The following is a 26,791-nucleotide window of genomic DNA, read 5'->3' as shown; positions in this document are numbered from 1 at the left end:
AGATGTACTGGAATAGGTTGTGGCAAAAAAATCTGCGAAACATTCAGCAATATCTGTGCCTGTGACAAATTCTTTATTGTTATATTTCAATACTGAGGGCTTTGAGGAAACTTTTCGTTTTAGATTAACAAAATCATAAAAAGATTTAGGATTGGATTTAACATTATTTTTAATCTTGTCTAGGTAAAGATTATACAATCGTCGAGACTCTAAAGTATATTTAGATCTAGCAACAGAGTAATTAGTATAGTCTATTGTTAAGCCTGATTTTTTATATTTACGAAAAAGCTTATTTTTAGAATTTTTTAAACTTGATAACTCAGGGGTTATCCATGGATATTTATTTGAATTTTTAACTCTAGTGGTTGGAACACATTCCAGTTTAAATCTATTTAAAATATCATAAAATTTATCAATTACATATTCTAAATCTGTATGGCTGTTACACAGGCACACAGAAGCCCAATTTATGGAGGAAATGAGAGTATTAAGTTTTCGAAAATTAGTTTTTTTTGTAATTAAGGACAGTTTTAAATGAGTCGGACTGACTTTCTTCAATTACATAACTGTGAGTCATGGAGATATATAAAGTTGGATGGTATATATCTTCAGGAGTGCATATTGGAGGAATTCTGAATATATCAAAATGCTGTGTTATATTTACAAACGCCAAATCAAGAATTTTGCCATGCGAATTTTTTACACTGTTTATTTGATAAAGATTTAAGTCACACAAACTATTTACAACATCAAATGTATACTGGGTACTGTTCATTTCAGATGGCAAAGGAATCAAAGCTTCAGAATCTGGCATTGGAAGCCATTTAATGGAGGGCATATTAAAATCACCAAGGATCAGAATGCGATCGGAATCTTTCATTATTTCAGTAATTAAATTTATTTCTGATAAATGCTGATTATAAATGTCAAGTGAAGATGAGGGGGGAATATAAGAGCAAGTTACAAACAATTTAGATATGCCCAATTCAATGGAAACACAAACAAATTCTATATCAAGAAAATCATTTAGATCAATTAAATTAGTGGTATATTTGGTATCAACTGCAATAAGGACGCCACCACCTTTTTTACAAACACGATCTTTTCTAAATATTTGATATTTTGAACATAATATTTCACTATTTAATATAGATGTTTTTAACCAAGTTTCGGAGAAAACCAATACATTATAATTGAAACCAATGCTATCAGTATATAAACTGGTTAATTTTGTATTAAGCCCCCTTACATTCTGATAGCAGATAGAAAATGAGTCATTTAGTTTTTTGGCACCGAGTCTGGTCTAAGAGGCAAATGAGCTAAATTATCGGATCTCTCCACAAATTCTTTAATAAATGCCCTAGCAGGCCAAAATTCTTTTAAAATCAACTGTACAAAAATATTGTCAGGCACAACGATTTTGAAAGAAGATCTACTTTCAGAAAATGCAGATCGGAGCTTATAACATTTGATCTTTGGACAGGTTGAGTTTTGCCAGTAGCAGTCTCGGGACGATCACTAGTGATAAGTGAAGGAAATGATAATTCCTGTATGTCACGAGTAGATTGTGAGGTTTTCTTCGAAACCTCACTATCAATATTCATAACATCAGGATTAATTACCCCTTTACCTATACCGCTGTTATCTACCGGAACTGGGTGTGTAATAACACTGGCATACGACTGTTCACGTCCATTCTCAGTTGTATCAGTGATATTAACTGAGACCGGTTGTGGAACAGTGTTCTCAACAGAAACTATTGCTTTGCGACTAGGCATTCCCTTAGTTGGTGCCTTTTTCGCAGCCCTTTTGCGTTTCTGTCCAGAAACTGACGGTGACGACACAAACTCATCTAACTCTTGGTATTTCTCAAACAATGTAGAGAAATTCTCAAATCGGAGTGATAATGAGGAAAAATCTTTTTCATCGATGTCAATTCCGACTGCAAATCCTTTACAAAATTATAAAAGTCTGCAGAGAGTTTCCTGCATTGCACACAACACCAACGAACACCAACATTATTTCTAATTGTGTCTACTACTTTTGCATTAATCCTAGCACATTTTGCATGCCATTGATTAAGACAAAACCAACAGGTAACACACAATTCATCCTCAGCAACAATATTACACAATTCAAAAGGGCACGACATTTTCTTTATTTTAATTATAACTATTTCTTTTTTAATACACAAGTTCCAAATATTTTATTTAAGATTAGATCTGTAGCTGGAATTTTTGTTATTTATATTTATTCTTTTTTATTTATTTTTTTTTTTAAATGTTGGCAACTCTTTTGAGATGACAAACAAAACAAGACGATAATGTTACAACAACTAATTAGCTAATGTAACAAAAGAAAGAGGATAAAAGGAAAATGTAAAACTACACAATTTTAAAATTGATATAACTTTAAAACACAAAACAAGATTTTAAAACACTACACCAATTATCACTTTGAGTTACAAATCACTATTGAACACTTTTAAACACTTTTTTACCAGATTAATTAATTTAATAACACAATAACTATTAATTTTTTTTCAAAAGCATGGAGCACCACAATTTTTTGAACTAATCACAACAGGGTTGCCAACACGGCTATTGAGTAGTTCTCAGTTTGGTTTTCGGCGACGATGTAGTACGACCACGCACTTATTATATCTTACTGACATGATTAGAGATGTATTTAAATCATCTGATGTTGGGTTATTATTGGGCCTTGACTTGTCAAAGGCTTTTGATTCGATCAACCATTCCCTTTTACTTGACAAGCTGAGGTTTAAGTTTGGTTTTTCATCTTCTGCGTGTCGTTTAATGGCTTTATATTTGGAGGGTAGGTCTCAGTTTGTTGTTCATTTGGGTGTTTCGTCTGAAGTTTGTAGTGTCCAATGTGGAGTCCCGCAAGGTTCTGTACTGGGACCGTTGTTATTTATTATGTTCATTAATGACATTGTGCACTCAGTTGTTGATGACAGGTGTTGTCTGTTTTTGTATGCAGATGATATTCATGTTTTCTTCAGAGAGGCTGATATTGCTGGGTTGGGTTGTTTCTATTGTTTTGTCTCTTTCGTCGTGGATTTCGCTAAAAGGCCTTATGATTAATTGGAATAAAACTAAAGCTATGCTGTTCAATGATCATGGTAATGGTGGTTCTCTTAATATTACTGTGGGTTCTGTGTTAGTGAAATTTGTTGATGAAATGAAATGTCTTGGTATTATAATTGATCGGAAGTTGGACTTTAAGAGACACATTGATTCCTTGCTTTGTCGCATAAGATTTCAGCTGCGGAGGCTGTATTGTCTTAATGCTTATTTGCCTTGTCATGTTAGGAAGAGAGTGGTTGTATCCTTGCTGCTATCGCAGGTAAATTATTGTCTAGAGGTAGTCTCCGGCACTACTTCTTCTCAAATGCAACGTATCCGTAGGGCGGTAAATTCGATTGTTCGTTATGTGTATGGCTTGCGTCGTGGTGATCATGTTTCTTGTTTTGTTAATGATCTCCTGGGATTGCCATTTAGCAGCTACGTTGATCTTCGTATTCTTCAATTTCATTACAGTGTTATGTGCAATTTTGACTCGCCTCTTCGTGACAATTTTGTGTTTTGTAGATCATCTCGAAATCCTCAATTGTTGTGTCCAAGGTTTTCGTCCTTCATTGGTGAGAGATCATTTGTGGTTAGGGCGGTGAGATTGTGGAATCGGCTTCCTTTGGCCTTACGTACTTTTGCCCATACCAATTATCTGTTTAGGGTTAAAGTAATTGAATACCTTCGCCTAAATATGTAGGCTATGTTTTTGTAGTGGTTGCGTCGGTTTATTATGGGTTTTCTTTTTGTTTTTCTTTTTGTTTGGGTATAATGTGAGTTACTATTTATACTCTGTTTTGTGAGTAATAAAATAGTTCTTTCTTATTTTTAGCTCGTTTCTGCTACACTTTTTCACTGCTCTACTAGACTATTGTTTAGTTGGTGATGGTGAATCGAGGTGTAGGGTTCGAGCTTCTCGTGAATTATTAAGATAAATTATTAGGTTTAATATTTTATTTGTTAAGTTTGAATTAATCATTGAATTTGTATTATGTTAGGGTATTGTAGATAGATAATATAAGTTATGGGCCCTGTGGGCTTACTTATATTTCTTTGTAAGGTAAATAAATGAAATGAAATGAAGTACAATTAGGTATCGCAAAATCTATAGAATTCGTTCGCTACCAAGTTGTAGACTATCACATGGTCGGCTCAGACCGACTGTATCCTTTACTTACTTCTTTATTGTTTTTCACCATTTAAAAATATTAGAGGAATATAAGAAGAAATCAAAGTCACTGAGATTATTTGGCTTACCAGTTTGCAAATCGTTTAATGCCCTGTTTATTATATTGGGACTAGCACAACGTTGATGACCATTCGGATCAGGTGAGCCAGGGGAAGTGGGAGAGCAAGGTTCACTCTGTCTAATACTTCCCGATTTGCTGTCCATTCTTTACAGATTAATAATAAAAACGTATATATTAAATTTTGGGAGATTAAACGCTTTTCAAAATGTACTTACTCTACATGCCTGTGGCTAGCAATAAGAAGCTCAAAGTCCGGCCCAAACGACTGAATTGCGTCTACAAGAAGAAATCCGTGCACAGACATGCTTATATTTACTGCATCTGATTTTCGCGTAACCCCAGCTTTAGCCCCAATTACTTGTATTTCAGCTATGCTTTTCTCTCTTGATTGAATTTCTAATATAATTTGGTCTATAATAAATTGGATAATCGTCGTGTTGCCACTGTGTATAGCTTCGAAATCACTCTCAATGTTTTTTTCATCCAACTTTGAATTTTCCACCGAATTAAATAAGTCGAAAGTAATTGGATTTAGTATTTTTAAACACTCAGATATCTTTTGTTCATTTATATGAGCTACGATTCTATTAAGGTTTCCAAACAACGTAAAGGACGGGTATTCAGGATCTGTTGTGATTACAATTCTCCGTTCTAAATGGAGATTTATATTAAACTTGTCTAATAAATGATAACATGAAGAACTTTTAGCACATGCAAAAACACATTCTCGATTTTTACATACAAGTATTTGCAAATCAGTTAAATTAATAATATATTTGTCATAAATTTCGTTATGTGCATCACTTTCCAGTCCTGTATCATTGTTAATGACAAATCTTGAAAACAAGTGGTCATCCCCAGTAGTTGGATTTAGAACTGGGATATCTGAAAGGCTGGTTTTAGAACCCGGAGGTGTGGAACAAGGTGTCATAAAAAGCTCTTCATCGCTATCGACTTCACTTATGTCTACATTAGCAACCTGAAAGTCCACAGGGGAGCGTTCATTTTTAAACAGGTGAAAACGCCCGAAATCTATTATTACTACTGAAGTATTTTTGTCTTTAAAGTTTTCGACGCATATAATTCTTGGAGCTGAAATATCAATCTCAAAGGACCATTTTTTTCTGTTATCCTGTAAAAAAAAAATAATGAATGTAAGTTATGCATTTAAAAACTTTAATTACCTTTTGACCAACTAAAACACTTTTCCAATGTCTAAAAAATTTCAGGCGGGATATTTCCTTTTCTTTTGTAGCCAGCGTTACAGTTTTTATATTTTTTATATCTTTTATAGGCTGGATCAAAAAAGTAACTAACCACTTTAACGCAATTTCGTTATATACGATGTCCAAACTCTTAGACTTTATGATAAGGCGATAATCTGAATGGTGTTCCGGCGGATTTCTTTCATACTGCAACTGAAACCAAGGTTCTTCGCTGGCATGTGTTGCATCCCGCTTTGAGAAGAAACTTAGAAACTCAGTATAAAATGATTTTGGGTTTGTTGTTCCTTGGTTTTGTGGCTTAATTAGATAAGGGAATTCTGTAGAATGTGTTAATTTATCATTTAAATGGACTGACCCAAGTGATAATCCCACTCGATACGATGTAAGTTTCGGTTTAATTTCAATGAAACAGAATAAGTTTGTTAATTCCATATCCAACATAGTCAACTCTCTTTGAAACTTCACAGTCTTTAATGCAATTTTAACATCAGATAATGTAAAAGTAAAGTTTCCGAATATCACGTCTCGCTTAGAGAATGCTTCATTCTCAATAGATTCCTTTAGTGCACACAATATATCATTTTCTATGTGTTTATACGTATCGTCGTTTACTACGGCTGCATCCTCGCCAATTGTGTTATCTGAAACTCCGTACCATCCAAGCCAGTTCGGAAACCAATGATATAGAATATTTCTCCCTTGTACAATAGTGCGTTGACGAGTGTTCATACCCTTGGAACATACGTAATCGCAACATACTTTTCGAAGTAGCTTTAAGTTATCGAGACTTCTTCTTTTTTCTATATTGATTTTGAAGTGTCTCTCTTCCTTTGCAAGATTTTCCGACGGATTTATGAGCAGACGTTTATAAATCAACATATATTTAATATTTTCTCTTGCTAATTCAATTTTTTCATATGAAGAACATATAGTATAACCATGGCACATTGCGGCATATTTCCACCATAACTTTGGGTCGACCGAAATTGGAGTCAAAGGTCGTAATATCTTGAATTCCCTTTTTTGGGTTATATTTTGGAGTTCATTCAAGCATCTAACGATTTCAGTGTATTGAATCTAAAAAAAAAACATTATTTTAATTAAAATTAATGTTATACATTTATTAGATTATTTTAAAAAACTTAAATTTACAATAAACAAATTTTATAAAGTTTTAAAGAAATTTTTACAATATGTGTACCATGTGTGTAACTCTAATAACGGGAAATTGCCCAATTGCAAGGTATACTATAAGATCCCGTACGTTTTGCTGAAAATATCTTTGAAAGGTGAAGAACAATCTCAAATCACATATAAAATACTTAATCTTCCTAAAAAATATTCATTTAATGCGTCTACAAATTTGATGTACCACATCATTATCAAGCATACAAGCAAGTCCTACATACTTCGTAAGTGAACATTCACATTAATGGAAAATACAATACATACAAAAGAAGCTTACCTCTTCTCGGTCGCTAGATATCTATAGTAGAACTAATTTCCCATTCCGAATCACTTTTTTTTATCATACATATACCTATGTACAACAATTTAGAGATCTCTTTTTTCCGAAATGTCTAAACGAATTGAAGAATACTTCGCAAAAGCAGAACAAAACATTGACACAACATTGTCTATATAGCTTCACGTTTTCTTATGGCCCCCATATAACTGTATCTCCCAAAATTCGGTACTTGGACGATTTAATTCACATTTTCGAATGGAAATGTTTAACATTCGATACTTAGAGATTGTAAGTTCTAAGTAAGTAAAATTGTATATATATGTCACCCTTTTCTTAAAGACCACAGTACCACTCGATATTATACGTTAGGAGATTTAAGCCACATTTTAAAACGGAATTGTTAAAAATTCGGTACTTAGAGTTTGTAACGGGTTCCACCTCCTTTAGCAGAATATTGCGTATATAGGTTTACCTATAGCCTTCTGTTCCTCCAGGTACTCTGTATTCTGATAATTTTAGACACTTTTCACGGGAATCGTTTAAAATTCGTTACGTTGAGTTTGTAATGGGTTCTGTGGCAGATGATTACTGGAATACCCCCAATATTTGGTATTTTGACAATATTAGCCATATTATTAGCAGCTTTTATACCCTCTGCAGACATAATATGGAAGGTATATTAAGTTTGTCATTCTGTCTGTAACTCATCGAAATAATCATTTTAGATCCAACAAAGTATAGGTATTCTTGATCAGCGTAAAATTCTATGTAGATTTAGCAATGTCAGTCAGTTATCACGCTTGAGTCCAAACGGCAAGTGTTAAGATGCTAAAATTTAGGATAGAGTTGTATTTTATCTATAGGCAGATCAAGTTCGAAGATGAGATATATCGGCCATCGTCTTCACATAGCCCCATACAATTGTACCCCCCATATTCGATATTTCGACGATTTTAGCCGCAGTTTCTAGCGGAATTGGTGCAAATTCCGTATTTGCAGTTCATAATTGTTTTTATCTCCGTCGCAGAACATTTTCTATATAGGTCCATATTTTCTTATAACCCCGATACAATGGAACCTCCCCATATTTGGTACTCTGATAGTTGGCAACTGGACAGCCTCCTCTAATGCTGGGAGCCTCGGGAGTCTTAGCTCCTTGCAACAAAAGCGAAATTGGCCTGTACGATTCGCCTTTGCACCCGACCCATTTCCCAGGCTTCGGTCACTATGTGGGTGGCTCCCGACGTATCTAGTTGTTTCAGTATTAGCATTGAGATTCCGTCTGGGCCCAACGCTTTGAATGACTTAGCGTTACGGATGACATTGCAACATCACCCATCGTAAAATGTGATGGTTCCTCCTCGGCGGGAAGAGATCTGATACGACGTGCTCTTCACTTCGCCCTTTCGCTTTCGGGGTGCTTGACAAATTATCTTTTAAATTACTCAGCGCACCTCTTGGGATTAGTCACAGTTACGTCGTTAAAAGTGACTGAGGTCCTATCATCCTTTTTTCCAGTGTTCGAGAGCGATTTAACCGTTACCCAAAGCTTACTCATATCGATTCCAATGTTGCAACACTTCAGATGGTTTAGTCACTTTTTCCTCTTATGCTACTGTACCAACCGGTTGACTTCCACTGTCAAATCACTGATTCTAGGATCAGTAGGGTTGGAACGACAGAGATCATCACCCTCAATTGATAATACCGCAGCCTCTGCTGGGAAATTTGGTTTTATCTTGGGTATTCGGCCAGCTGGTATATAGGGAGCGGGTGCAGCTATGATGGTGTTTCGGAAAATCCTTCCTGCTACCCGAACATCAGAAGCGTTGGGCAGTTCTCTAAAGTGACAGTTGGTGAATTCTCTGAAATCTGGCCAGTGAACTTTCCCATGGTTAAGAAAAGTGCGGCGTTCAGAGGTTATGAAATCGGGCGACCTGCTTATGGAGACGATTATCGGGGGATGTTCTGAGCCAAGAGAAATGATAGATTGCCAAGTCACGTCATTTATCAAACAGGGTGACACTATGGTTAAGTTTGGCGATCTGTCACACTCTCCTCTTATTCGGGTGGGTGCATCCTCGTTTACATCCTCTGCTCTGCCAACGCTGATCCCCTCTTGTAATTACCTATGGCGGAATGACACAACTCATGGTGGGCATTAAAATCCCCTAGTACCGGGCCTTCCAACAATTAACTAATATCTGGCAAAAAACGCGGTTCATATCTATTAATCATTTCTACCTCGTTCCGCACTTGACTGGGAGTGGCAGTTCCAAGCGAGATCTGGTCTGTACCGAGATCTGGTCTGTACTGAACAGAATCGTGTAACAGAAACGCTAATACCCCACATCCACTTCTGGTGCGATTCTTCATCAATACGTTGCAACCATAACAACGTTGTATGGCTGCAATTTTCATTCAGCTTGCGATCTTAATATTTCTCCGATTCATAAATTCCACTCCCTCATCAATTTTGCCTCGGATTCCGTTGATTGAATTGCAAAAACGAACAGCAACATGTGGCGTAAGATACTGCGGTATTGGATGCTGTTCGGAGACCATACTCCGCAAACGCCTTAGTCCGGAACACCGAAACAGACCCGTGGTGGATGACTTTCTAACAAACCGAGCAGAACCAAGGTCCGGGCTTTCCCTCAATCCCGGCAAGGACCAATAAAATCCGGAGCAGGCATTCCGGAATATGCTGATCCAAACGCAGAAAAATAGACAAACACAATCATATTTTATTGTCCGATTAGCCGTGATAGCAGGGACTGGAGGCAAACAAAAAAAAAATGATGAAAAACGTTAAAGCAATATATACGAACACGATGGAATTCAACAGACATCGAGCTTGATAGCACTTACCGAGTCCAGAATGAAATTAAGAGGAAAGAAAGAGTTAGAGAGTATATCTGACTTAAAGATTTCATTGCTAGAAATATTGCTGGGTTAGCTCGGAAAAATATCCTACTGTGCACAATTTGCCCTTTGGTCTGAAGAACTTTTGAAAGTTTGCTCTATTTATACTATTGTCTCTTAATTCATGAAAGAGTTTAATACTAAAACTAAACAATAACTGCTTAAACTCTTTGTACAAACAATGGAAAGTCTTATAGGCAGGTTTTTATTTTCACTTTTTAAGGAAATTAATTTTCCTATAAGTAGAAAAAAAATTACTTAATCGCAGATATGCAACCTATGTTACTTCATATACAAAATAAGAACATAGAATGCTCTAATGATAAGCATGAAATTACAATGTCATTTGGCAAAAAGCCTTAAAATTAAATGTCTCCAATTCTTCCAGAAATTGATACATAGTTGGAGAATGCTGTATCTAGACTGATTGATGTATAAAACTTTTAGAAGCAATCTAATCTATAATTTTTAAAACAAGTAATCATGAAAAATTAAATAGAAGCACAAAAGAGTTTTATTTCATAAAAAATCGTACGTGTGCGTGATAGCGCCTTCTCAAAAACACCATGATTGTATCTGTTGCATACAAATTACATAAAAATTTTGGTCCGTTCCTTAGTTTGAAGTCAGGGTGCCGACTCCTGACTCAGGATTTTCAAGAAAAGAAAAAAGTGGCTTTTGTTAAGGGTTAGGTTGTACATGTTATTATTAAGATCGATCTCTTATGTTCTGATCCCCAAACCATCGAGTTTAAAGACATTACGACAAAAAGTGTCAAAAAATGTGATAATTTTTTAAAAAAGGTGAGTTTGCAAATGATAATTATCCACACCCAAATTATATTTTGAACTTATTAGCCGACAATATATATACGAAATCTTGCTAAACTCCAATACCAAAACTGATTTTACAAAAAAAAAAAAAAAAAAAAATTATACTGAACTAAGTTACGGAGAAAACAACCATCTAAATCTATAATCTAATGCCTGTATTTCCAATGTGGAGAAGTCCTATTGGTGGATCTTCTTAATTTTTGTCTGTTTACCTTCGGGTTTGGTTCATCATTTGGAAGAAGAAATTATTAAAGATTTAATTAATTATTTCCTCTCATAAATAATTACTCAAATTTGAAACTTATATATCCTATCCCTATTTAACTTCATCATCATGTTTGTTAATAAAAAGTTTATAATAATTGGAATTTTTTTGAATTATTAAACCCCAAAGTTTTATGAAGTTATAATTAAAAACATCTACTAATGTTAAAGTATATTACAATAAATAAAAAAAATATATTAAATCTTAAAATTGTAAATCTTATATTTATTAATATTTTTTAAGTTTAAATTTTCGTTAATATAAATTGCCTGTGTTAGTTTAAACGAGTAAATTCCCTACATGCGGTAGAAGCCATGTGTAATACTTAATGTAGTGAATTTACAGACAGCCAATTTTCATTAAAATATTATATAACATCACAGCGATCCAATTACTGTAAGTAAACATAAACCAACCAACTTATATAAATTACATAAAATATTCATTTGATTAGTATTCGAAAAAATATTAGAGTAAGGGTCGAAATTTAAAGAAATTTAAAGAGTACTCGATTTGAACAAAGTGTTTATATTTTTTATAATATGAACTAGATTATTTTCATTGGAATGGTTGGTTGTTATTGTTTAAAGGATTCATTGACCAAAATTCAAAAAAGCAACCCAAATAATACAAGGGTACGGTTTGTATTTGTTTTTTTTTTTTTTTTTTCATTGGGAGGGCGAACAACACTCAACAACTTAATAGTTCAAGTATCATTTTTTTTCATTTTGTCTTGGAACGGTCTAAACTTTTTCTCTTTACACAGATTATTATTATAAATTTGGTGAAGAACCTCCCTCAACCCGAAGAGCACAGCGAATTAGAAACATATATCTAAAAGGCAAAAACGAGACAAACTGTTACAGTGTCTTTTCTCTGATAACCGGCAATTAATATTCCAGATTTATGGAATATTTCTGATTTCGGAGGCATTGTTTAAAAACCATATAGGTACCCAGGAAAGACGAACCTCGGCCTTAGAGGTCATTGCTCAAACTGACCCCAATGGGTACATTAGCGAGGATATTGATCCAGTATTTCTACCTTCCGATGAGTTCAGGGATTGGAGACCCCATGCGGAATGATGGCTTCAGTGTGAATTCCACATTCTTCAATTCTTTTAAGTACATCCTGAAGCTGAAGTTAAGATGCAGAATGCTGGTGTTAGCCTTGGAAATTGGCGTGTGTTAAATTATTTTACTAAAAACAGCTGGATGGTTCTTAAAGTAGGAACAGACAAGACCGGAGAGGACTTATTTAGAAGCCAAGGGGCTGTTATGCCTTGGTGTTGTGAAGGATTCATTTTTGCTTCCTACAAAACAAGCAGCAGTGGATTCCAAAAATCAACATCGCCAGACCCGTGGTGGATGACTTTCTAACAAACCGAGCAGAACCAAGGTCCGGGCTTTCCCTCAATCCCGGCAAGGACCAATAAAATCCGGAGCAGGCATTCCGGAATATGCTGATCCAAACGCAGAAAAATAGACAAACACAATCATATTTTATTGTCCGATTAGCCGTGATAGCAGGGACTGGAGGCAAACAAAAAAAATGATGAAAAACGTTAAAGCAATATATACGAACACGATGGAATTCAACACACATCGAGCTTGATAGCACTTACCGAGTCCAGAATGAAATTAAGAGGAAAGAAAGAGTTAGAGAGTATATCTGACTTAAAGATTTCATTGCTAGAAATATTGCTGGGTTAGCTCGGAAAAATATCCTACTGTGCACAATTTGCCCTTTGGTCTGAAGAACTTTTGAAAGTTTGCTCTATTTATACTATTGTCTCTTAATTCATGAAAGAGTTTAATACTAAAACTAAACAATAACTGCTTAAACTCTTTGTACAAACAATGGAAAGTCTTATAGGCAGGTTTTTATTTTCACTTTTTAAGGAAATTAATTTTCCTATAAGTAGAAAAAAAATTACTTAATCGCAGATATGCAACCTATGTTACTTCATATACAAAATAAGAACATAGAATGCTCTAATGATAAGCATGAAATTACAATGTCATTTGGCAAAAAGCCTTAAAATTAAAAGTCTCCAATTCTTCCAGAAATTGATACATAGTTGGAGAATGCTGTATCTAGACTGATTGATGTATAAAACTTTTAGAAGCAATCTAATCTATAATTTTTAAAACAAGTAATCATGAAAAATTAAATAGAAGCACAAAAGAGTTTTATTTCATAAAAAATCGTACGTGTGCGTGATAGCGCCTTCTCAAAAACACCATGATTGTATCTGTTGCATACAAATTACATAAAAATTTTGGTCCGTTCCTTAGTTTGAAGTAAAGGGCTGCAAATGTGACACTTTTCTCTATTTATGTCATGGAGAAAAAACGCTCGTCATGTTGTGCCCTGTTTGATCAAACGCATAACAGTACGTGACATCCAACTAAATGCTCGATGTCTCGTCATGTCGGTCACACTCAAACCCATCGTCATAACATGTAATGACCAATAAAAGGGAATGTTGAATAGTGTGTCATACAGAAATGTTCTATCAAAAAACAACAACAATTATGAAACAATTGCCAACGAAAAAGACACACACATGATGAAGGCAAAGCGCAATCGCTACCTGCTTTTCCGATATGTGAAAAAATACATTTTTTGTAATAAAGAATTTCTTGGCGATTACTAAAATATTAAAGGTACTTCTAATTGGTCCACACAGAATGTTCACATTTCGTGGTTATTGACGAAACAATCTAAAATGTTAATCCTTATTAAAAAACAATAATCCCCTGAAAATGTTTCTCATTTTGATTATAATTTCATAAATGTTTGCCTCAGGTATTGATATGTAAATGAGAATGAGTGCTACTGTAATTCACATAACAACACTATATACTACCATTATCAATTCTATGTATATTCTGTTATCGAATGAGAGTCAAATCTCTGCCCACAAACTTTAATTTTAAAAGAACAATATCTGTAGATTGAAAATATGCAAACAATATTTACCTCTTTTTTATGACCAACATTTTATGATAATCACCAATAAATTGGGATTATTAAGCATATATTTCATTTTTTCTATTCATTTGTTGTTGCCCATGTACATTTTGTTATTGAACTCAATTTTATATTTACGCGGTGTTTGTTACTTCAAAATTACAGCACACACAAAACACACCCTCGTCGTCGAAAGTAACACACACACACACTCTCAATTTAAGCACACGTACACAAATGACACACAATTTGACGATGACACGGTTCGATGTCATCGTTGACACCCTGCATTTTTCGAGAACACCATGCAAATATTCGAGTCAGCCATGCCACGATCGAACCTTAGACAATGGCACACATGAATCAAAATGGGGGATGTTGTTGGTTGTCATTGCTTTTCAAATACATAGCGCATGATTGAGTAGACAAAGTCAGTGTGTCGAAAAAAGCATAATTCATACAATTCGTCTTGTGCAGGCCTTTAGTTTGAAGTCAGGGTGCCGACTCCTGACTCAGGATTTTCAAGAAAAGAAAAAAGTGGCTTTTGTTAAGGGTTAGGTTGTACATGTTATTATTAAGATCGATCTCTTATGTTCTGATCCCCAAACCATCGAGTTTAAAGACATTACGACAAAAAGTGTCAAAAAATGTGATAATTTTTTAAAAAAGGTGAGTTTGCAAATGATAATTATCCACACCCAAATTATATTTTGAACTTATTAGCCGACAATATATATACGAAATCTTGCTAAACTCCAATACCAAAACTGATTTTACAAAAAAAAAAAAAAAAAAAAAAAAAAAAAAAAAAAAAAATTATACTGAACTAAGTTACGAAGAAAACAACCATCTAAATCTATAATCTAATGCCTGTATTTCCAATGTGGAGAAGTCCTATTGGTGAATCTTCTTAATTTTTGTCTGTTTACCTTCGGGTTTGGTTCATCATTTGGAAGAAGAATTTATTAAAGATTTAATTAATTATTTCCTCTCATAAATAATTACTCAAATTTGAAACTTATATATCCTATCCCTATTTAACTTCATCATCATGTTTGTTAATAAAAAGTTTATAATAATTGGAATTTTTTTGAATTATTAAACCCCAAAGTTTTATGAAGTTATAATTAAAAACATCTACTAATGTTAAAGTATATTACAATAAATAAAAAAAATATATTAAATCTTAAAATTGTAAATCTTATATTTATTAATATTTTTTAAGTTTAAATTTTCGTTAATATAAATTGCCTGTGTTAGTTTAAACGAGTAAATTCCCTACATGCGGTAGAAGCCATGTGTAATACTTAATGTAGTGAATTTACAGACAGCCAATTTTCATTAAAATATTATATAACATCACAGCGATCCAATTACTGTAAGTAAACATAAACCAACCAACTTATATAAATTACATAAAATATTCATTTGATTAGTATTCGAAAAAATATTAGAGTAAGGGTCGAAATTTAAAGAAATTTAAAGAGTACTCGATTTGAACAAAGTGTTTATATTTTTTATAATATGAACTAGATTATTTTCATTGGAATGGTTGGTTGTTATTGTTTAAAGGATTCATTGACCAAAATTCAAAAAAGCAACCCAAATAATACAAGGGTACGGTTTGTATTTGTTTTTTTTTTTTTTTTCATTGGGAGGGCGAACAACACTCAACAACTTAATAGTTCAAGTATCATTTTTTTTCATTTTGTCTTGGAACGGTCTAAACTTTTTCTCTTTACACAGATTATTATTATAAATTTGGTGAAGAACCTCCCTCAACCCGAAGAGCACAGCGAATTAGAAACATATATCTAAAAGGCAAAAACGAGACAAACTGTTACAGTGTCTTTTCTCTGATAACCGGCAATTAATATTCCAGATTTATGGAATATTTCTGATTTCGGAGGCATTGTTTAAAAACCATATAGGTACCCAGGAAAGACGAACCTCGGCCTTAGAGGTCATTGCTCAAACTGACCCCAATGGGTACATTAGCGAGGATATTGATCCAGTATTTCTACCTTCCGATGAGTTCAGGGATTGGAGACCCCATGCGGAATGATGGCTTCAGTGTGAATTCCACATTCTTCAATTCTTTTAAGTACATCCTGAAGCTGAAGTTAAGATGCAGAATGCTGGTGTTAGCCTTGGAAATTGGCGTGTGTTAAATTATTTTACTAAAAACAGCTGGATGGTTCTTAAAGTGGGAACAGACAAGACCGGAGAGGACTTATTTAGAAGCCAAGGGGCTGTTATGCCTTGGTGTTGTGATGGATTCATTTTTGCTTCCTACAAAACAAGCAGCAGTGGATTCCAAAAATCAACATCGCCAGACCCGTGGTGGATGACTTTCTAACAAACCGAGCAGAACCAAGGTCCGGGCTTTCCCTCAATCCCGGCAAGGACCAATAAAATCCGGAGCAGGCATTCCGGAATATGCTGATCCAAACGCAGAAAAATAGACAAACACAATCATATTTTATTGTCCGATTAGCCGTGATAGCAGGGACTGGAGGCAAACAAAAAAAATGATGAAAAACGTTAAAGCAATATATACGAACACGATGGAATTCAACACACATCGAGCTTGATAGCACTTACCGAGTCCAGAATGAAATTAAGAGGAAAGAAAGAGTTAGAGAGTATATCTGACTTAAAGATTTCATTGCTAGAAATATTGCTGGGTTAGCTCGGAAAAATATCCTACTGTGCACAATTTGCCCTTTGGTCTGAAGAACTTTTGAAAGTTTGCTCTATTTATACTATTGTCTCTTAATTCATGAAAGAGTTTAATACTAAAACTAAACAATAACTGCTTAAACTCTTTGTACAAACAATGGAAAGTCTTATAGGCAGGTTTTTATTTTCACTTTTTAAGGAAATTAATTTTCCTATAAGTAGAAAAAAAATTACTTAATCGCAGATATGCAACCTATGTTACTTCATATACAAAATAAGAACATAGAATGCTCTAATGATAAGCATGAAATTACAATGTCATTTGGCAAAAAGCCTTAAAATTAAAAGTCTCCAATTCTTCCAGAAATTGATACATAGTTGGAGAATGCTGTATCTAGACTGATTGATGTATAAAACTTTTAGAAGCAATCTAATCTATAATTTTTAAAACAAGTAATCATGAAAAATTAAATAGAAGCACAAAAGAGTTTTATTTCATAAAAAATCGTACGTGTGCGTGATAGCGCCTTCTCAAAAACACCATGATTGTATCTGTTGCATACAAATTACATAAAAATTTTGGTCCGTTCCTTAGTTTGAAGTCAGGGTGCCGACTCCTGACTCAGGATTTTCAAGAAAAGAAAAAAGTGGCTTTTGTTAAGGGTTAGGTTGTACATGTTATTATTAAGATCGATCTCTTATGTTCTGATCCCCAAACCATCGAGTTTAAAGACATTACGACAAAAAGTGTCAAAAAATGTGATAATTTTTTAAAAAAAGTGAGTTTGCAAATGATAATTATCCACACCCAAATTATATTTTGAACTTATTAGCCGACAATATATATACGAAATCTTGCTAAACTCCAATACCAAAACTGATTTTACAAAAAAAAAAAAAAAAAAAAAAAAAATTATACTGAACTAAGTTACGGAGAAAACAACCATCTAAATCTATAATCTAATGCCTGTATTTCCAATGTGGAGAAGTCCTATTGGTGGATCTTCTTAATTTTTGTCTGTTTACCTTCGGGTTAGGTTCATCATTTGGAAGAAGAATTTATTAAAGATTTAATTAATTATTTCCTCTCATAAATAATTACTCAAATTTGAAACTTATATATCCTATCCCTATTTAACTTCATCATCATGTTTGTTAATAAAAAGTTTATAATAATTGGAATTTTTTTGAATTATTAAACCCCAAAGTTTTATGAAGTTATAATTAAAAACATCTACTAATGTTAAAGTATATTACAATAAATAAAAAAAATATATTAAATCTTAAAATTGTAAATCTTATATTTATTAATATTTTTTAAGTTTAAATTTTCGTTAATATAAATTGCCTGTGTTAGTTTAAACGAGTAAATTCCCTACATGCGGTAGAAGCCATGTGTAATACTTAATGTAGTGAATTTACAGACAGCCAATTTTCATTAAAATATTATATAACATCACAGCGATCCAATTACTGTAAGTAAACATAAACCAACCAACTTATATAAATTACATAAAATATTCATTTGATTAGTATTCGAAAAAATATTAGAGTAAGGGTCGAAATTTAAAGAAATTTAAAGAGTACTCGATTTGAACAAAGTGTTTATATTTTTTATAATATGAACTAGATTATTTTCATTGGAATGGTTGGTTGTTATTGTTTAAAGGATTCATTGACCAAAATTCAAGAAAGCAACCCAAATAATACAAGGGTACGGTTTGTATTTGTTTTTTTTTTTTCATTGGGAGGGCGAACAACACTCAACAACTTAATAGTTCAAGTATCATTTTTTTTTTTCATTTTGTCTTGGAACGGTCTAAACTTTTTCTCTTTACACAGATTATTATTATAAATTTGGTGAAGAACCTCCCTCAACCCGAAGAATGCTGTATCTAGACTGATTGATGTATAAAACTTTTAGAAGCAATCTAATCTATAATTTTTAAAACAAGTAATCATGAAAAATTAAATAGAAGCACAAAAGAGTTTTATTTCATAAAAAATCGTACGTGTGCGTGATAGCGCCTTCTCAAAAACACCATGATTGTATCTGTTGCATACAAATTACATAAAAATTTTGGTCCGTTCCTTAGTTTGAAGTCAGGGTGCCGACTCCTGACTCAGGATTTTCAAGAAAAGAAAAAAGTGGCTTTTGTTAAGGGTTAGGTTGTACATGTTATTATTAAGATCGATCTCTTATGTTCTGATCCCCAAACCATCGAGTTTAAAGACATTACGACAAAAAGTGTCAAAAAATGTGATAATTTTTTAAAAAAAGTGAGTTTGCAAATGATAATTATCCACACCCAAATTATATTTTGAACTTATTAGCCGACAATATATATACGAAATCTTGCTAAACTCCAATACCAAAACTGATTTTACAAAAAAAAAAAAAAAAAAAAATTATACTGAACTAAGTTACGGAGAAAACAACCATCTAAATCTATAATCTAATGCCTGTATTTCCAATGTGGAGAAGTCCTATTGGTGGATCTTCTTAATTTTTGTCTGTTTACCTTCGGGTTTGGTTCATCATTTGGAAGAAGAATTTATTAAAGATTTAATTAATTATTTCCTCTCATAAATAATTACTCAAATTTGAAACTTATATATCCTATCCCTATTTAACTTCATCATCATGTTTGTTAATAAAAAGTTTATAATAATTGGAATTTTTTTGAATTATTAAACCCCAAAGTTTTATGAAGTTATAATTAAAAACATCTACTAATGTTAAAGTATATTACAATAAATAAAAAAAATATATTAAATCTTAAAATTGTAAATCTTATATTTATTAATATTTTTTAAGTTTAAATTTTCGTTAATATAAATTGCCTGTGTTAGTTTAAACGAGTAAATTCCCTACATGCGGTAGAAGCCATGTGTAATACTTAATGTAGTGAATTTACAGACAGCCAATTTTCATTAAAATATTATATAACATCACAGCGATCCAATTACTGTAAGTAAACATAAACCAACCAACTTATATAAATTACATAAAATATTCATTTGATTAGTATTCGAAAAAATATTAGAGTAAGGGTCGAAATTTAAAGAAATTTAAAGAGTACTCGATTTGAACAAAGTGTTTATATTTTTTATAATATGAACTAGATTATTTTCATTGGAATGGTTGGTTGTTATTGTTTAAAGGATTCATTGACCAAAATTCAAGAAAGCAACCCAAATAATACAAGGGTACGGTTTGTATTTGTTTTTTTTTTTTTTTTCATTGGGAGGGCGAACAACACTCAACAACTTAATAGTTCAAGTATCATTTTTTTTTTCATTTTGTCTTGGAACGGTCTAAACTTTTTCTCTTTACACAGATTATTATTATAAATTTGGTGAAGAACCTCCCTCAACCCGAAGAGCACAGCGAATTAGAAACATATATCTAAAAGGCAAAAACGAGACAAACTGTTACAGTGTCTTTTCTCTGATAACCGGCAATTAATATTCCAGATTTCTGGAATATTTCTGATTTCGGAGGCATTGTTTAAAAACCATATAGGTACCCAGGAAAGACGAACCTCGGCCTTAGAGGTCATTGCTCAAACTGACCCCAATGGGTACATTAGCGAGGATATTGATCCAGTATTTCTACCTTCCGATGAGTTCAGGGATTGGAGACCCCATGCGGAATGATGGCTTCAGTGTGAATTCCACATTCTTCAATTCTTTTAAGTACATCCTGAAGCTGAAGTTAAGATGCAGAATGCTGGTGTTAGCCTTGGAAATTGGCGTGTGTTAAATTATTTTACTAAAAACAGCTGGATGGTTCTTAAAGTAGGAACAGACAAGACCGGAGAGGACTTATTTAGAAGCCAAGGGGCTGTTATGCCTTGGTGTTGTGAAGGATTCATTTTTGCTTCCTACAAAACAAGCAGCAGTGGATTCCAAAAATCAACATCGCCATGGTACACGAGCCCTACCTATTCTACTATAGGGTTTCTTGGATAAAGAGCAAGAACTATAAGGGTTTCACCTCCACAAATGGAGACACGATAAAGACCTGTTCACTTGCGAAAAGAAACTTAATCTAATATTGTCCAATTTCAGTAAAGGAGACATCGACAACGTAAGGCTGGAAGGAGTTTGTAGTAATGGTAAACCCACTGCTGATATCCTTAATTTACGGGAGAAATCAATCAACGATGTCGAGATAGCAGTGAATGTTGTCACAAGTGTCCTTCGTTCAAGTTAATAGAAATCTTGCCATTTACCTGGGGGGAAATCCCTCCCGGTTTGGCGACTAATCACCTGGAAATAGCAAAGAGGAAAAGAAAAAAGTGGCTTTTGTTAAGGGTTAGGTTGTACATGTTATTATTAAGATCGATCTCTTATGTTCTGATCCCCAAACCATCGAGTTTAAAGACATTACGACAAAAAGTGTCAAAAAATGTGATAATTTTTTAAAAAAAGTGAGTTTGCAAATGATAATTATCCACACCCAAATTATATTTTGAACTTATTAGCCGACAATATATATACGAAATCTTGCTAAACTCCAATACCAAAACTGATTTTACAAAAAAAAAAAAAAAAAAAAATTATACTGAACTAAGTTACGGAGAAAACAACCATCTAAATCTATAATCTAATGCCTGTATTTCCAATGTGGAGAAGTCCTATTGGTGGATCTTCTTAATTTTTGTCTGTTTACCTTCGGGTTTGGTTCATCATTTGGAAGAAGAATTTATTAAAGATTTAATTAATTATTTCCTCTCATAAATAATTACTCAAATTTGAAACTTATATATCCTATCCCTATTTAACTTCATCATCATGTTTGTTAATAAAAAGTTTATAATAATTGGAATTTTTTTGAATTATTAAACCCCAAAGTTTTATGAAGTTATAATTAAAAACATCTACTAATGTTAAAGTATATTACAATAAATAAAAAAAATATATTAAATCTTAAAATTGTAAATCTTATATTTATTAATATTTTTTAAGTTTAAATTTTCGTTAATATAAATTGCCTGTGTTAGTTTAAACGAGTAAATTCCCTACATGCGGTAGAAGCCATGTGTAATACTTAATGTAGTGAATTTACAGACAGCCAATTTTCATTAAAATATTATATAACATCACAGCGATCCAATTACTGTAAGTAAACATAAACCAACCAACTTATATAAATTACATAAAATATTCATTTGATTAGTATTCGAAAAAATATTAGAGTAAGGGTCGAAATTTAAAGAAATTTAAAGAGTACTCGATTTGAACAAAGTGTTTATATTTTTTATAATATGAACTAGATTATTTTCATTGGAATGGTTGGTTGTTATTGTTTAAAGGATTCATTGACCAAAATTCAAGAAAGCAACCCAAATAATACAAGGGTACGGTTTGTATTTGTTTTTTTTTTTTTTTTTCATTGGGAGGGCGAACAACACTCAACAACTTAATAGTTCAAGTATCATTTTTTTTTTCATTTTGTCTTGGAACGGTCTAAACTTTTTCTCTTTACACAGATTATTATTATAAATTTGGTGAAGAACCTCCCTCAACCCGAAGAGCACAGCGAATTAGAAACATATATCTAAAAGGCAAAAACGAGACAAACTGTTACAGTGTCTTTTCTCTGATAACCGGCAATTAATATTCCAGATTTCTGGAATATTTCTGATTTCGGAGGCATTGTTTAAAAACCATATAGGTACCCAGGAAAGACGAACCTCGGCCTTAGAGGTCATTGCTCAAACTGACCCCAATGGGTACATTAGCGAGGATATTGATCCAGTATTTCTACCTTCCGATGAGTTCAGGGATTGGAGACCCCATGCGGAATGATGGCTTCAGTGTGAATTCCACATTCTTCAATTCTTTTAAGTACATCCTGAAGCTGAAGTTAAGATGCAGAATGCTGGTGTTAGCCTTGGAAATTGGCGTGTGTTAAATTATTTTACTAAAAACAGCTGGATGGTTCTTAAAGTAGGAACAGACAAGACCGGAGAGGACTTATTTAGAAGCCAAGGGGCTGTTATGCCTTGGTGTTGTGAAGGATTCATTTTTGCTTCCTACAAAACAAGCAGCAGTGGATTCCAAAAATCAACATCGCCATGGTACACGAGCCCTACCTATTCTACTATAGGGTTTCTTGGATAAAGAGCAAGAACTATAAGGGTTTCACCTCCACAAATGGAGACACGATAAAGACCTGTTCACTTGCGAAAAGAAACTTAATCTAATATTGTCCAATTTCAGTAAAGGAGACATCGACAACGTAAGGCTGGAAGGAGTTTGTAGTAATGGTAAACCCACTGCTGATATCCTTAATTTACGGGAGAAATCAATCAACGATGTCGAGATAGCAGTGAATGTTGTCACAAGTGTCCTTCGTTCAAGTTAATAGAAATCTTGCCATTTACCTGGGGGGAAATCCCTCCCGGTTTGGCGACTAATCACCTGGAAATAGCAAAGAGGTGATAAACAGGACCAGCAAACCAACAACGGCTACAACGCGGACTGCAATAAGTACAAAAGTAAGTAAAGAATCAGATTCCAAGTAAATATGCAGTACAAAGCGAGATTATGGTACAAGAGACTCTTGACCTCCTACCAGGTACCCTCTTTCTCGGTTGTAAGGATGTAGATGGTAGGGAGATATCACAAACAACCTACCCACATTGCGCGGCGGAAAGGATAACAAGCTACACCAAGATTTTATGGGCGATCAATACCTTTGAACCCTTTCATTATACAAGTGATGTTGCAAAATGCATCTGATTCAGTGTTGGCTATTTTACAGAAGACTTTTATGACTTATCTTATGTTTTACTTCGTACCCCGTCTGTATAAGGAGATTACGATGACCTATATTCCCAAAGCCGGGAAACATAGTCACACATTACCTTAAGATTACAGAACGTCGTCCACCACAGATCTGTTTCGGTGCGATGTAATGGATGTAGAGAATGATTGCACTTTAAGAACTGTTCCGGACTGCGAGACTACAGCGAAAGGGATTATGTTGCGACTTGCTGCAGTTCACTTCTTCGTCGTCCTCATCAGAGACGTCGTCGGAGTATGGAACTCCACCGCAGTCTCCAGAAAAGCAACCAAAACCGCAACATCTAACGCCACATGTTGCTGTTACAACTCCGGACTGTGCATCATTCTTGCAATTCAATTGCAATGGACTCCGAAGCAAAATAGATGAGATAGTCGAATTTATGAGTCGGAGAAATATTAAGATAGCAGCGGTTCAGGAAACCAAGCTGAATGAACGTTGTTATGGATACAACGTACTAAGGAAGGATCACACCAGAAGTGGAGGTGAGGGATTAGTGTTCCTGTTATTCCATTCTTTTCAGTGCAGACCTATCTCGCTTAAGCTAGTCTCTAGTGACCCTAGAGTGTCACCCGGTCTGATAAATGACGTGACTTGGCAATCTATCATTTCTCTTGGCTCAGACCATCTCTCGATAATCGTCTCCAACACTACTGATCCTAGAATCAGTGATTTGACAGTGGAAGTCAACCGGTTGGTACAGGAGCATAAGAGGAAAAAGTTGCAAGACCATATGAAGTGTTGCAACTTTGGAACCGATATGAGTAAGCTGTGGGTAACGGTTAAGTCGCTCTCGAACCCTGGACAAAATAACTCTCAGTCACTTTTAACGACGTAACGGTGATTGATCCGAAAAGTGCGCGGAGTATTTTAACCGACAATTTGTCGAGCACCCCGAGAGCGACAGGGCGAAGCGAAGAGTACTACGTCGTATCAGATCTCTTTCCGCCGGGGAGGAACCACCAAAGTTTACGATGGGTGATGTTGCAAATGTCATCCGTAACGCTAAGTCATTCAAAGCGTTGGACTCGGACGGAATCTCAATGGTAATGTTGAAACAGCTGGATACGCCGGGAATCGAGTACTTAACGAAAGTTATCAATTTGTCGCTAACCACCCACATAGTGCCTGGAAAACCTGGAAAATGGACAGGGTGGTCCCGCTACTGAAGCTAGGCAAGCATGCCAGTAAAGGCGAATCGTACAGGCAAATTTCGCTTTTGTCGCCAGTAGCCAAGACTCTTGAGGCTTTACTCCTCCCCAGCATTAGAGAAAGCTATACAGTTGCAAACCACCAGCTCGGATTCCGTCCACAACAGAGTACCACAACAGCATTACACGCCATTTCCACACATATTAGTAGAGGACTGAACCAGAGCAAGCCGTGTGACAGAACAGTGTTGGTAGCCCTTGACCTATCAAAGGCATTTAATACGGTCAATCATGCCATACTGTTTGAGGACGTGCAGAGAACCACCCTCCGGCCAAGTTTGAAACGTTGGATAATCTATATGTGTGGACGCTAGTCGTACGTGGAATTTTGGAACAAGAAGTCCAAAGCCCTTAGAGTGAAACAGGGAGTTCCCCAAGGTGGGGTGATATCTCCGGAACTGTTTAACCTCTAATTAATAAATCTCCCTGTCGCAGTTCTCAGGGCATCATTTTGGCAGGTCTGGATGTGCTCCACTGCGTAGCACTAGTATTCGCCGACCACACTGGAGCGGCATAGCTTACCACATACTGACCCATCGCGTTATAAGTGGTCAACAAGGTTACCTTGTCCGCACCCCAAGTGCTGCCGACTAGCGCCTTGAGGACTATGTTCCTACTTTTCATCTGGAACATGCTGTCGAATGTGACCCCTAGAATCTTGGGGTAGTTGGTGGTCGGTGTTAAATTCCCCTCGACATGCACATTCAGCTGTGTTCTCATCTCACACGAGTTCCAATGTTACAACACTCCAGATGGTGTAGCCACTTTTTCTCCTCTTATGCTCCTCTACCAACCGGCTGACTTCCACTGTCAAATCATTGATTCTAGGATCAGTAGGGTTGGTACGACGGAGTTCATCACGCTCATTTGCTCAATCCTACGGCAGCGAGTTCTACGATTCCGGATTGACCCGAAACAACAACATCGCAGTTTCGGCCAGCGGCTGCCAACCCAGTATGTATATGTATGTACGCTCATATGCTAATCCCGCTGTCTCTGCTGGGAAGTTTGGTCTTATCTTGGGTATTCAACCAGCAGGAATATAGCGAGCGGTTGCAGCTTTGATTGTGTTTCGGAAAATCCTCTCTGCTACTCGAAGATCAGAAGGGTGGCGCAGTTCTCGGAAGTGGCGGTTGGTGAATTCTCCGAATTCTGGCCAGTGAGCTTTCCCATAGTTAAGGAAAATGCGGCGTTTAGAGGTTATGAAATCGGGCTACCTCCTTAAGTAGGCGATTATCGCGAGATGATCTGAGCCAAGAGAAATGACGGGTTGCCAAGTCACGTCATTTATCAGACCGGGTGAGAGGAAGAGGGGGAATGAACATTTTGTTCTCCATGTTCTCATTTCGCGCATTCTTTAACCTAATCTACATTAAGCATGTATTATAAAACAGTAGGGTGGGGGTATAAAAACCTAATTACAATTCTGTCTTTTGACAGTATTCGGTATTTTGACGATTTAGATCGCATTTTCTAACAGAATTTTTTAATATCATATATTTAATATAATATATAATAGAATTTTTAAGGGGTTCTACCTCCTCTGACATATCATTGCTAATAAAGGTTCACATTTACCTATAGACCCCCTGTTTCAGTACTTCCTTCTGATAGCCACATTTTCAAGGTAATCGTTTAAAATTCGGATTGTAGCGTTTGTTATGTGACAAACCACTAGTGGAATTGGCTCATAATTTCTTTTTTCACTCATAAGGTGGTACCCCGAATATTTGGTATTATGGTGATTTTAGCTTTATTTTTAGCAGACCTCCACAATACACAATATGGAGGGTATATTATGTTCGTCATTCCGTTTGTAACTCATCGATTTAATAATTTTAGACCTAACAAAGTATATACAGGATGAGAAAAAGAAATATTTTATTGAATGAAAGCAAAAATGGTCGAAAATAGCATCAAATTTTAGAATAAGTTCTGGTTTGTTCGAATTGGTCACCTTTGACACGAACCATCGCCTTCAAACGGCCAATGAAACCGTCACACACTGCCAAATGTTGCTCTGTGGTATTTTGGCCCATTCCCGGCGAG

General features: G+C 34.8%; 1 protein-coding gene across 2 annotated transcripts in view; it reads right to left on the bottom strand.

Moving 5' to 3' along the window:
* Nucleotides 1–26,791, bottom strand: part of LOC101896948 (intermembrane lipid transfer protein Vps13D) — a 203,976-nt gene that overhangs the window by 161,922 nt on the left and 15,263 nt on the right. For both annotated transcript variants that reach the window (XM_059131499.1, XM_059131498.1), the window contains exons 3-5: nt 5,524–6,642; nt 4,555–5,471; nt 4,347–4,483 (exon numbers count right to left, since the gene is read on the bottom strand). In XM_059131499.1, coding sequence (XP_058987482.1) covers nt 4,347–4,483; nt 4,555–5,471; nt 5,524–6,642 — 2,173 coding nt within the window. The remainder of the gene's footprint in view (nt 1–4,346; nt 4,484–4,554; nt 5,472–5,523; nt 6,643–26,791) is intronic.

Source organism: Musca domestica, unplaced genomic scaffold, assembly GCF_030504385.1.
Source record: "Musca domestica strain aabys unplaced genomic scaffold, Musca_domestica.polishedcontigs.V.1.1 9, whole genome shotgun sequence".
Classification (NCBI taxonomy): Eukaryota; Metazoa; Arthropoda; class Insecta; order Diptera; family Muscidae; genus Musca; species Musca domestica.
The sequence above is the reverse complement of the archived record's forward strand: the minus strand, read 5'-3'. Positions and strand labels throughout refer to the sequence as shown.